At 42.3% G+C, this 14,065-nt stretch overlaps 1 protein-coding gene across 4 annotated transcripts in view; it reads left to right on the forward strand.

Moving 5' to 3' along the window:
- Positions 1-14,065, forward strand: part of zranb3 (zinc finger, RAN-binding domain containing 3) — a 79,663-nt gene that overhangs the window by 37,134 nt on the left and 28,464 nt on the right. For all 4 annotated transcript variants that reach the window (XM_027291653.1, XM_027291654.1, XM_010738940.3 and 1 more), the window contains exons 12-15: positions 324-497; positions 1,565-2,030; positions 7,613-7,918; positions 13,202-13,356. In XM_027291653.1, the coding sequence (XP_027147454.1) occupies positions 324-497; positions 1,565-2,030; positions 7,613-7,918; positions 13,202-13,356 (1,101 nt within the window). The remainder of the gene's footprint in view (positions 1-323; positions 498-1,564; positions 2,031-7,612; positions 7,919-13,201; positions 13,357-14,065) is intronic.

Consider the following 14,065-nt stretch of genomic DNA (forward strand, 5'->3'; position numbering starts at 1 on the left):
AACTCACTTAATTGAATCTCACTTGTATACTGTGCTCTAATCCTGTGTCTGTCAACTGAAATATTTAGCTCTATATAGTGCGTGCATGAATAAAAAGGGAAATTGGTTTGCATGTGTGAACAGGCTTTGGGGATTTACGTTAATAATCACAGATGTCAAGATTTGTAATTAAAGCTGAATTATTCCAATATTATTTTTTCTCCTCTCTATGATATGCTCATTAAAGAACACATGTGATATGTGGAGGGAAAAAAAAAGCTCACACCATCATGAAGTTTAACAGTGAAAGCAAACTGTAGAACTGAATGTCCAATGTCCTTCAGGAAACGGTGACCGGCAGCACCCTCAATGGCAGGAAAGAATATCTGAAGGCCAACGAGGGCGACAAGGACAAGTGGGAGTTCCTCAGCTTTGCCGATGCGTGGACGCCGAGTGAGACGGTGCTGCCGCTGGAGGGGAACACAGGAAGTGTCAAAGATGACGTGTTCTTCACGCACGTGAGTTCAGAGACAGCAAACGACAACAAATCTTCCATAATATTACAAGCCACTGTAATCATCTCAGATATAATAGTGTATATGTACCATCCCTGAGTGTGTATGTACAAGATCTTCAGATGTTTTAATAGAAAGAGGTATAAAATCCTTTTTTTTTTTTATGTAGCGAGAGCAGCATGCTGTGTAAGAACCTTGGGAAAGGAACGCTGTCACAACACAGGACCTTGTCGCTCTCGTGATGTTCTCTGAGTGGAGCTTTCAAAGTCCTTCAAAAGGGGACGGAGCCAGATTGTGAATAATTCTTACAGACCAAACGTACTTCAAAAAAAAAATAAAAAATTACAGTTCTTACAACTAAAATAACATTTGGAGTGGAGTAACCATGGCAACGTTTTGGATGCAGTACATTGAGAAAGAACAATAAAGTTTGTCTGAATTTAAATAATGCTGAATTTATCTGACACTGAATGATGTTTTAGTTTTAGAGTTTGGAGTGAAATCACCACAACAATCAACTCTTAAGGCAGTGAAAACATTTAAGGACACCGTGTGTTTCTTTGTATAATTTCTCATAGAAACACACACACACACACACACACATCAACAATCAGGTCAAATATCTTCAAAAGCCACCTGAATGAACTCATACAAACACAGTTTCATCAGTTTAAGCATTATTCAATGTTTCTAGTGTGACCTTGATTCACAGTGAGTACCTGACTAAAATGGAACAAGTACAAAACTAAAATCATGGATCACAGTAGGGTTTTGGTCTGTTGTAGCAAGTATTTTTTGAAAATGATGTTACTGTCAGACTTTGTAGAACTGAAAGGTTTTTCTGTGCCTGTTCATTATTAGTCACCGGGTAGTTTTCATTCTTCTTTCCCGTGTTACCAGGAAACAACTTGGCATCAGAAAATGTTGCTTTGCATTTGCAAATTGCAGCAAAAGGGAGATTTATGACATGGCTGTCATGTAACTTTACAGGTGGATTAGAATCTATCATTTGTGTAATGAATGTTAACTGAGTAATAAAAAGCTAACTTCATTTTCCATCTTTCTTATAGTTTGAGAGAGAAAAGCAGCACGACATTCGTTCCTTCTTCTCTCCGGGCGGCAGCAAAGAGAAGAAGAGGAAGAGAATAGAAGGTGAAGACACCTCTCCCTCCATCTCCTCAGAGACGACTGCCACACCAACTGGCAGCGGTGCAAACTCAAAAAAAGAAAACTCTTACTCTCAAACCGCCGCAACACCAGACCAAGACTTCTCCCCCCAGCTGAAGAGGCTCAGAACACCACAGCCCAGCCCGAGCCCCAGGTCTCGTCTTGGGGGCAAACGGAGGTCGACGGCTAGAGGGATTGACTCAGGCAGCCCCGGCTCTCTGGTCTCCGTCATGGCCCCACGGAAGCTGTCACAGCCCGACCCCCCCAATGAGAAGTGGAGCTGTGAGGCCTGCACCTACTCCAACAGCAGCCTGTTGCCTTACTGCGAGATGTGCGAGGTTCCACGCTCTTCTTCTGCTGTCAGGACAGGTAGGGTTAAAACAAGTGATGACAAATCATCAGATCAATCCACCCCTACTGCGTGCCTTTGTGTTTTATTAATTATTTTTTTTATTAATTCACAAAATTCATCCGCCTGATTACAAAACAAACTGGACGCCATGAAGTAAAAGACAATAATTCCATCCTCTCTTGTTTGAAAGGAAGCACCTGAAGCTGAAATCCATTCATTGCTTTATTTTCCTTCCCGTCAATATCAATCGTAGCAGTCTGTTGACATAATACTTTTGAACAGCATTACAGATTTCACCAGATGGAGATGCGTGATAGCGAAAGATGGAGGCAGGCTTGCCAGAGTCTGAAATAGCTCTGCTCAGAGAATATTGTCTGTCTCGCTCTCTCTCTCTCTGCAGATGACAAGGACACAGTATAATTCTCACCTGTCAAGCTGAGAGAGAGAGAGAGAGCGAGAGAGAGAGAGAGCGAACAGGCGCCTACTATTGCTGCAAACGTCTCACACAAAGTTGGGGAAAAGTTGAGCTGGCTCCGGCTGATATCTCTGACAGCCTATGATTGTATCTTGCAAAAGAGAGGGGAGGGAAGTCGTTATGACCTGGCAGGCTGCAGGACCACGCTCTTTAAATGTCTGCGATGCATCAGATCGGCTCAGAGATGACTGCGAGGAAATATCCCAAAAATTCGATGGAGCTGCAGCAGCGGTGATATTTAAGCAGCGTTAGTTTTAGTGATTTTTTTTTTTTAAGGCAGGGCGTTCCACTGGATTTTATGGTTGTATCGATATTATGCTTGTAACTTCAAGTCAGCCAAACACACACACACACACACACTCCATTCTGACACACACTGCAGAAAGAATTACTACACTGTGACAGGATAAAATATTATATACCTGAATGAAATAACAGTTCAAGCTGAGCTCACTGCCTGATCACACACTGAAGCAACAACACCACTATTAGTTCTTAAAGTTGAAATTTTAGTGAAATTTTCAGAAAAAGCTCAACAGCTGAACGGTAAATAAAGAGAGGCTGCTTCTCATCTAACTCACAGCAAGAAAGCAAATTAAACAATGTCGAAGTACTCCTATAAATATGATGTTTCACAGCTGCTCAGCACCACAACTACTCCCTACAGCTGAAACTAACAAGGTTTTCAGGTCAGGAAGGAAAATACTAATAATAATACTAGTAATTAATAATTATACTTGAAATGGCGTCAGGTATCAGAGTGTGAGATGACAGAACGACCTTTTTTTCTTATTGTGTGACAAATTTCAGGCTTTTATATTTTATAATGAAATCAAACATGTGGAGGGGGAAGCGTGATAAAGGAAAGGAAAGGAAATGAGCAATAAAAATGTATTTAATACAGTCCAATAAACAGACAGTGTGTCAACTAGCCCTTATGTGAATTGTACTTCCCAAAAGGGGGTCTAAATTTCATAGGACCACAATATTCTGGTTATTTACCATCAAAAGACAGCTAGACGGACAGACAGACAGACTGGCGGGCGGGCAGGCAGACATATTACCTGTATTTTCGAGGTACTCTGACAGGTGCTGTGTTCAGAAATGCAATGAACTATTCATTGCTAACGTTGCCAACACCTGAGGACATCTCATCATCTTCAAAACTTTCTCTATTGTTCACTAAAATAACTTCTTTTTAGTCAAAAACAGTCTAGGTGTGAAAGTGCATGAATCTCTCAATCAAGGTGATTACTGTAGCCATAAACACATCTACAGTATGAATTATTCAGTATGACATGTTGCAATATTAATATCTTGTTCATAACACATTCAATTTCTCACCTGTCCACGTTAATGACTCTCAAGTCTCTTCATGCTAATACAGGATGTATGTATATTTAGTATAACTATAGAGTAAACATTGGCGCATCCTGCAGGTTTGTTTGCAGTCCATTGGAAGTGACGATGGTGCACTTAAAACAAACACAGTTCAAACAACCAAGCACCTCAGCGTCTGAGCAGCACAAAAACACACACCCACACACTCACCCACGCACACGCACCGTTTTTAACAGAGTTCACCCCCCATTTCATGCTCAGCTGCAGCAGATGCTTGATAACTATTCAGCAATCACACTCTCTTCTTTGTCACAAGCGCCACTCTGCATTCACAGCAGCCTGTGTCAGCTCGCCAGACAGGGAATTTAACAACCTGCTAAATTTGTAAATGACAGACTGTGCTGAAAAATAACAACTGTATTTATGGAGATATCTCTCAGCTTGCCGCCGCAATCCTCAGATTGGTGAAATGTAAGAAAATAATCAGGTCAGAGCCTATAGTGTGACATGAGAGATGTTATCCCTTCAAAAGCAACGGTGACTGTAAAAAAGTTGTGACACTCTCCGTTACAAGTTAAGACATGTTGCAGAGAATCACTCAACACCGACACATGATGCGAGGACAACAGGGTTTTATATTTAAAGTACAGGAACAGATGAAGGGTCATGTGGCCTTCGCTGTCTGTGGATTTGAACAGCATGGCAAGAACACAACAAGGCAGCAGCTGTCGAGGAAGAATCCGCATGCAGAGGGATATTGGTCTGTTGTACCATGAGGTGTGAAATGTAGCAAGATACAGAGATACAGGAAATGAGAATAAAGGTTTTTATGATTCTAAAGTAGAAAGTACTGAAACTTAGAAATAGCAGCTTGGAAGCTGGTAGCAAAATGTCAAAGTGGCAAACTTTCTCCTCAACAGTGTTGCTATGTCTGTAAAGCTTTTTCATCCTTGAACTACACATCCAGTGGTAAAATTCAGACAAATCTTTCTAGCATTGGGTCTTCAATTTCATAGAAAAAAAAACAGCTTATCATTTCTTCACGACGTTTGCTTGTAGATTTTTATCAGCGCAACTATCTTAAGATATCGAGAAAATTATCTAGTTATCTCAGGATAACATCAAGTTATTTTCGTCATTATGTCGAAGTTGAGATCTCTGGAAAACATATAAAATGAACTTATCACAAGAATATAGAGGAAATAAAATGTATGACTGCTTAGGTCTTCCGTAGATGTCTGATTCAACCTTGAAAGTAAGACTATGAGCTAGTTAGTTGGGCATTCCTCTCACTCTTGTGTGTTTCCCCTCTTAAAGGCAAAAAAAAGACACCATAAGAACTTGAGTATTGCTCTTACCACAGCCCCATGAACACCACTTTGTCATGCTGAGGAATCCAAAGCTTGACAGGCCTGCTGTGCCCGGCACAGTTGGAGGAGTTTAGCAAATGGTAAATTGTGAAAGCCATTTTTTTTTTTTTTTTTTTTTTTTTTTTTTTTGGAGACGTCTTTGGGGAGCTGTGGTTGTTTTTAGACCGTTCAGTCTTCTTTTTTGGAAGTTCTGGTGATACTGAAGTTTTGAATTTCTGTAGGTGGCGTGCTTTGCTTCATCTGTTCAGCCGTGTTGGACATAACTTCTCTTATCTGGCACAGAAAATAATTTCCTCTCTGGCAGGGAGGGGAACTTACCAAACTCAGCTTTCATTAATTGGACACAAATTGAATCACTGTTGTGGCGATATCGTCAGTAATGGAGAGCTGTTTTTAATCAAACTGTCATGGACTATAACCCCCTTTTACGTGACAGGATCTGGCATCTCAGGTGGTTTTATTCTGAACAGTTTCCTGAAGTTGATTCTGCACTAATAAACAACCGCATGGCTCCTGCTCTACCATTTTGGGGTTGAATCAGTGGCATGTGAGTTCCTGTGTTTGCAGCTTTTTCAGGCCGAGAGCGTGGGCACAGTTCAGTCCTCCAGCTCTTTCACCGGTAGACCAGCAATTTGTCTCTCAGCACCTACTGTGAGAGATGTACTGTATACAGGAAGAGGGCAATTTGGTTATCTCCTGGCTCTCTACACCTCTCAGTATAGCACTCTATACTTTTTTTTTCTTTTTTTTTTTACGGATTTTCAGCATGTAACAACAAAGTCCAGTCTCATCTTTAACTGTTTGATGTCAGTCACTGTTTCAGGGCCCAGCTCTGTCCTCTTCTTTGATACTTCTTCGTCACAGGCTGCAGCTGTTTCACTCCCTGCAGATGGCCATAAAAGCTGTTTCGGTTTTATTCAGCGACTTGAGTGTGTTATTTTTTCACGTGAATCCTCATAAGCTTATGCCATTAGGATCACATGCTTCTTGTGTGCAGTGCTCAATTTTGGAACCTTATCGAGCCACTACAGACATAATGGGTCCCTGATTGGGGGGGAAAAACAAGGGGGTGGACTGGTAAAGTCGCGGCACGGCCCTGTAGGATTTCCCCGTTAACATCTTCCTCGGTGGGGACAGCTTAACACAAATTGAGCCGTCTCTCCGCAGTCTCGCTCAGCTTGTTAGCGTAGGGGGGGGCAGCGGTGGGGCCAGGAGCCCGGAGACTCAGATGACATTTCAGGAAGCCGACTAGAGGCTGGCCTTTTGAAGAAACAAGCCACAGAGAGGCAGGATCACTAATTAGCCCTCTGCGTCCCCGAGTCTCACAACTTACTGTCTTGTTAGATTTCACACCTCAAGTTCAACAAATAATGTGAAAGGATATGATTTAAATTTAACTAGGAAAGTAGGGAAAGGAAATTGTATAGCACTTCTCCCGAAGAAGTTCTGTTCAGACTCAAAGTGACACTTACACATGCGTCTAAATAATTGTTTTCTTGCCTTTAGCGGCTAATCTGCCTCCATAACAAACATCAGCACTGGCAAACCCTCAGAACGCAATTTAAAAGTAACATTTTGAACAATGTGAAGTTTATGAATGGCAGTCCTTGCAACCATTAACATTTCTGTGTCTTAGATTTCTGCCTGACCTTCACAGAATTAGAACATTCAGCATGAATGAAAATCACATGAATGGCTTCAGAGCTCGATAGCCGGCCTACAAAGTGCAGAGTTAAAGCGAGAGAAACGCCAGTTTGGCACTCGGCCATTATCAGCTGTTGAATACCGCCCTGCGCGTCCGGCTGGAGCGCCGCACAGATGCAGCAATCGCTGACGATTATTTTGTTTTAAGTTTGATTGCACACGATGCAGGCGGGCAATTAAGAAAACAATGTGACACGAGCATAATTCATTCTCAGAGCAAATTATGTTGGCTGTTTGATCCCAGAGCTGGTAAAAGAAGAAGGGGGGGGTTGGCAGGTGATCCATCTGCAGCTTTCTTGCTTCAGTGCCGATGTGCTTTTGAGCAAGGAGGTAAATCTGCTCAGCAGTGTAGACCTTCAGTTAATGTAGCAACTAACTCCGTACCCAAAATATAATGAAAAACATACATTATAATATGTTTTATGTCCATCATGTCCCTTCATGTCCCCTTATTTTACACAATCACATCATCTTACATGTCAGTAAAGGCCTTATGATCGCTAATAACATCACTAATGAGCCATATTGAGTTTTACTTTCATGTCAGAAGTCATTTTGTCACACTGTCACACTCTTCAGATGATGGATATCCCGCAAGGGAATGAAACTCTTCAAAGTCTGATTACACTGTGCAACTCGGCCAATAAAGTAATCTTCATCTCTCTCTCTCCCTCCCCTCTTTTTTTTCTTCTTCTCTCTGCTGGCTCAGAGCCTCCCAGGCCTTGGCAACCCCCCTCAGCTGAACCGGACCGGGCATGCGTCGTCGTCCTCTCCAGCTCCGACAGCGAGCCGGAGCTCAGCCGCGGAAAAGCCCAGACTCGGAAATCGCGGAAAGGCAAACAGAGCGAGGAAGAGAAGGAGGAGGAGGAGGAGGATGAGCCTCCGAAAGACAAACAGAAACTAGGAGAAGCAGAGGAGGAGGACAAGCTGCAGCTCAAAGGCAAACAATCAGCAGGAGTGCGAGGCGACAGCATCGCTGGCGGTGGCGGCCGCCTCCCCCCTGACCACACACAGGGTAATCCCACCTGCAATCTTCTCCTTTTCATATCTAGGGAAATTGGCTGGTGGCGCGTTGTCACCTGCCCATATAATGCTGTTTAATATTATGACTTCAAACCAATAAGGGACTATATCTCATTCCATATGTGGCTGGACATTATTATTCTTACTATTATGAGTATCTAGTTGGGGATATTGCCTCTTTCTGCGCCCAGGAAGGAGATATTGAGTAAAACCTCGCTAATCTCCAGAGTGCAGCTTGTTGAAACGAGGGACCCGCTTAGGGCGCCAAAACACACACAGGGTTTAGGGTTTAGTCACTGTCCGGCAGGCAACTGATGAGCTGATTGGCTCTTTTTTTAATAAAGTGGACTGGGGTCTAATTACATAAAAGACACAGCTTCCCTCCTGACACCAACTTATCACTGAAACACAACCTGCTTTCCCTGCACTCCCCGTCCACTCCGGTTATATGTGTACATGTCTGCAGGTCTCCGAGGAACGTGAAGAAACAAATTCCCAATTACACACTGTGTAATATTGCAAATTAAGACCTCTGTGTTCAAGTACTTGTGTCTCGAAGGGATACCCAAAGCAATAAATTGCGCTAATTACAAAGAACTAATTACACTGTGTGCAATATGAAGAGCTCTAAAAAACTGCCAGACTAGCAGAGTCTAAGAAAAGCCCGTGACCTGGGTGTTGCCTCTGAGAGTGTGCAGACATTTTGGGGCAGAGTTATTGGAGGATGAAACTGAGCTTGTAGCACTTCAGCGTTCTTTTCAAAGCCTCTTAGTAGAATACTTAACATGGGAAGGAACACAAGCCATTTTGGGTTTTAACAGGCAAGCTATCAACCCCCATTACCCTTTAACATCCTAAGATCAGCGTGCAACAACTTGGCAGACTCGGTTCCTTTCAGAGCCACACACACTTTGACATCTATTAGCGGCCAGAGATTGTCGAGTGGTTAATTTCCAGTCTCTGTAGCTGCCTGTGCCCCCCAACGGTCTAGGATTGAATCCCACCGCAGCTTCCCCTGCAGTGCCTTCCACACTCTGCGCCTCCTCCCTCCACTCTCACGTGAAAAAATACTAAAGGTGAGCACTTTCTTTAAAAAGCGACTCTAGGGGAGAGGTAAAAGCTTCACTGTCGATCAGAAATGGCAGCACTAAAGAGACACGGCTGGATGCTAACTTGGCCTCTTTAGACATGTACTTTTCCCCGGAGACAACTCATATTTATCTATTCATTTATTTCTTTTGTCTATCTGTCTGTCTACCCCATTTGATTTTAGTTTAGTCAGTTTGTTAGTTCCATATCGTCGCCAGTCAGCATCTGCCAGCGTGGGTTTAGTATGAAACACAGTAGTTGTCCAATAAAAGTGACCTACGGGGTCAGGAGCGGAGCCTAATGATTTTCCTCTACCTACCCGTGGTTTTAGAAGGCAAACCGCAGAGCTGTCGGCCGCCCACATCTCTTGATTGCTCTGAGATTACTTTCCTCACAGCACAGACAGGCAATCACTCCTCCTCCACCTCTCCGTCTCTCTCTCCTTCACTGTCTGTCGCTCCATCTATCTGCATGACCCAAACATTTAAACACGGATACATGTTGTTGTTGTTTTTTTTTAATCACGTTTATGTTTAACGTTGCAGTTAGACTTTTTTTATTTCATTTTTTTTTTTAAATATCCTTTGTTTCGATCCTGCAGAAGACGAGATGACTCAGTCCAATTAGGCGTTGTTTTCTTTCTCTCGCAGTAAAATAACAGATAAATCCCTTGGGGTGTTTTGAAGGCACTGTTCATACTGTGTAAGTGACAGTCTAATAAGACGGCTTTGTAAGATGAATTGCCCCCATCGTATAAATGGCCCACTTAATGCAGCTGGCGTGTTCCGCCACTGCAAACAGGGACAGGGGAAGGGGGGAAAAAACTGCTTACAACAAATATAGGGTGCACATTGCAGAGCTGCTAGGTTTCATTACAGAGGCAGAAGGACAGATAGATGGGATTTTGTGAAATGCCAGTGTCCTAAAAATGTTTGGGCTCTAGGTGTGTTGCGCTGCACAATGCCTCCCGTCTGGTCATCTTGGTATTTTCAGACACAAAGTGGCACATTGCAGCTGAAGTCAGGGTGAGATTAGAACAGCGTGTGCCAGACCCTGGGCAATTGCACCTATGAGGACAGCAAACATAAAAATGAGAGATATGGACATTGTACAGGTTAGGTCAAAGAGAGGAATTGACTTCAGGATGATCTCACCTCGAAACAAGAAAGTTTTAACATCAGATTGCATCAGAAAAATCAAACAGACCAGTGCAAGAATGTAAGTTAATGGTGCAGTGTGTAACATTTAAGGGGATCTATTGGCAGAAATGGAATATAATGATATATAACTCTGTTTTCATTTGTGTATATTAACCTGAAAATAAGAGCCGTTATGTTTTTGTTACCTTTGAATGAGACTTTTACATCTACAGAGGGAGCGGGTCCTCTTTCACAGAGTCCGCCATGTTTCTACAAACCCAGAATGGACAAACCAAACACTGATCTGTAGGTGGTTCAACATGGCAGAGTACATAGAAGAGACAATCTATAAGGCTCATTCTACAGTAATAAACACATACTGATTGTTATTTTCAGGTGATTGTGCACTAATAAAAACAGAGTTATGCATGTTTTATTTCATTTCTGCCATATTCTGGAAATAGAGCCTCCTGAATCCGACAGACTGGACCTTTTTAAAGCCCCTGAAATTCCTCCGTAACATTAAACATGCATGACTAAAGAGGCCAAATTGAATTGTATAAGGAGTGAAATAACCGACAGCAGTCGTCACATTTCTATAGAAGTACTCTATATTGACCCACTGAACCCTGCCCACTCTCATTTAAATTCATCCAAACTGAACTGCAGACAATTGTGTGTTCATGTCAGACACCATCATTCATAGTAAAAAAAAGTGTTTACAGTGCCTTTAATATCAAGCCGTGATACCGCCATGCTAAAACGTTGCTCTCATTTGGGTTGACGAGCCAAACGTTGTCTGATTCTGGCCCACCATCAAAGCATGATGGGATGTCTTTGTTCCAGTATGTCACTCTGGCCCTCTCGTGTGTTTCGGCACAAAAGCTGATTCTGTCCCATAACCACCAGAGACCCGGCGCAGGTACATGACGACACCTGTACGATGGAAACACTCTTGTCACAGACATCAGCCTGTGTCAGTATTTTTCCCCATTAGCAAGCCAAATGGCCGTACACACATATCCTCACGAGAACACGCACACACACACACACACACACACACAGACGAGGCAGACAACTGGCCATGCGAAGTGATTTAAGGCAAGTATTATCAGAGTGTTATAGGTCATTGTCTAAATGAAGCGTGGTCGAGCAGCAGCGGTCTCATTTCCAGCGCCTGACCTTTTCTTGCTAGATGCTGGCAGGATGAGCGAGCTACATTGCTGACATTAATGACCCACTCTCTCTCCTCTCTTTTTCCGTTTCTCTCCATCTGTGACTGTCATTTTATCACTCTCTCTCTCTCTCTCTCTCTCTCTCTCTCTCTCTCCCTCGCTTTCACACTCTCGCTGCATTTCTCCATCCCGTTGTTCAGCAAATTCTTCAGTGAACTTGTGAGAAATAAATTGGGAGGTTTCTGTCAAAGAAGCGGGGCTTTCAATGGAGATGCACGGCATTACACAGCATTAAACAAACAGTTCGGCATTTTCGGGGTAATATCCTCCTTTTGCTTTATATTTCAAGAGCAATCAGTGGAATAAACTTTAGTTAACTCTGACAAGCAAATTCGCACCGACGCGTTGGCCAATGGCAAGCTGTCAGAAGCTGCTGCTTATTAGCCGTGTGGCACAATCCACTTTTATTCAACCTTCTCTGTCAGAGTATGAACTGCAGAAGAGGAATTCAATGGTACAAATGCGTCTCTTGAATAACCGTTAACTTTTCGCACCGTTAACGACGGAGCTAATTAACTCGCCACCTGACAGCATGGGATTAGCATGTTAGCAGTTACCCTGCCAGCTGCAGTGGGTCCTAAAGTTGCAATATCCAACATATTGTCAGTGTCCTGTGAAAAACATGTATCTGCCACAGCTGTTTTCAGCCTGTGTCAATGGATTTTTGAGTAATAGGTGTGGGAACTTTCTGAATTCATAAAAATTCTAATGTAATCTTCAATTTTTCTTTGAAAATATCAAATTTAGAGATGTATTTTTCCCTTGGACAGTTATGTAGTTGACCAGTTAGCAGATATTTGCTGCACCAAGCTTCCAGCACCACCTTGTTTCACAAGGCCACACGTGGATGTGGATGTTTTCTGTCCTTATGCTGAGCTAGGCTAACCACATTCTGGCTCCAACTCAACACGCGTACGTGAGACTGATGTCAATTTTGTTTTTGCACTCGTGGAAAGGAGGCAAATGTTTTTTTATGAATTAATTCAAAATGCTAAAAAAAAAAAAACACAAGAATGACCCTGAAAAAATGTCATACATTGCGAGATCTACAATTTACCAAGGCATCTTGCTGATCTAAAATGCCTAGCAGCTATGTTTCATTTTTTTGCTTCTGAGTCTGAAAGATTGATTTGGCAAATGCATGCCTCGCTTTATTTTTTTTTCACCTAATATTTCTTCAGAAAGTTAAGGCCAATAACCAGCATGTGGTATGAATGTCCAATCAGGTCCAATTTTGAGAGACTTCCTGCCATGCTCATGTCTGCTCACCAGACTCGTTAAAAACCAAAAACAAAGCACGATTAAAAGATATTAGTCATTTTAAGCACATACGTCTTGACACTTTGGCAACATTTTAGTACACGAAAAATAATTTTGGTGCTGTGCTGGAAAATTGTTCTTGGTTTCATTCAAAACAATCAGCTCCTGCTGCTTTTAGAAACATAAAACTGGAACGCTTCAGAGTATTTAGACCACATGTAGCTTGGCTGTTATATCAGTCCTATTTATATGAAAATGTCAAAGATAATTACTTAAGCATTTTCATTTCAGATTCTATAATTAAATTTTGAATGTAATAAACTTACATATGAGGTTGTTGTTTTTTTTCAAAACATGTACATACCCCTCTCTATCTTCTCATTATTGTCCTGTGTATAATAAGTCTCAAAAGCGTCTGCGTTTAATGTCTCTGCTAGTCATTGCATCACCAGAGGAGCAAACACAGGCACCAATAAAGCTATGAAAGCCAATAATGAGTCAATAATAAATACTCAGCGAGATATTACTCGGTCTCTTCCTGTCTCCCTGCAGACCGGAGAGCAGCAGTGTGTCTGTCTTCTGCTGCTGATGCTAATGACGATGATGAGGGCAATGATGGAGATGACGCCAGCACCGCCCATCCTGTCTACCCGGGCCTGCAGTTCTGCGCCAGCCAGTACACAGACCGAATATATCTTTACTCCAAGGTACCGCAGCCTGAGTGAGTGTGTGATTGTGAATATTGGATAATGCTTAGACTCATAAGGGGACCAGAGATGTTTTACTAATGATTTTTTTTTTTCAAAGTCGTCAATCGATGGTGCAGTAAGAGTGGATGTTGTAATGTCTTTACCACCTCAAAGTGCGTGACTATTGAGTGTTAGTGATGTATATCGCCTATATACGTGTAGTTCATATGTGACTGTGTGGCTCTGTAATTATTCTACATGCACCAAATTTGCAGCTGTAATTTAACAACAGAAGTCAAAGTGTCCGCTGTGAGTCACCACTGGATCATGCCTCTCATAGTTTGGCTGGAAAAGGAACAGGTTCTTTAAACATGTCTGTGATACAGACATTTTGACAGTCCCACTATGAAAAGCACGGGTAAATAAGGACATGAATGATGGCTGAGTTCCATTTAGGTGCTTCAGTTTCAGGCCCCTGGTATTGCTCATGCTGGATCACTGTCACACTGTCATGGCTTACTGGGAAAGGGCCATCGTTAATATTATTAGTAACAAGTGTGCTTTTGCTACTGTGACAAGTCATAATGTGTTCGGTGACATAGACCTATCAGGACTGGAGTTATAAGATTTTCTGTCATCACATTCCCAACTGATTTGAGCCTTTTAGCTTCTGTTTGCTCCATTTTGTCCGGTGTCACTTTAGTTTCTTTCTTAATTTCTTGAAATG

This window comes from Larimichthys crocea, chromosome XIX, assembly GCF_000972845.2.
Source record: "Larimichthys crocea isolate SSNF chromosome XIX, L_crocea_2.0, whole genome shotgun sequence".
Taxonomy (NCBI): Eukaryota; Metazoa; Chordata; class Actinopteri; family Sciaenidae; genus Larimichthys; species Larimichthys crocea.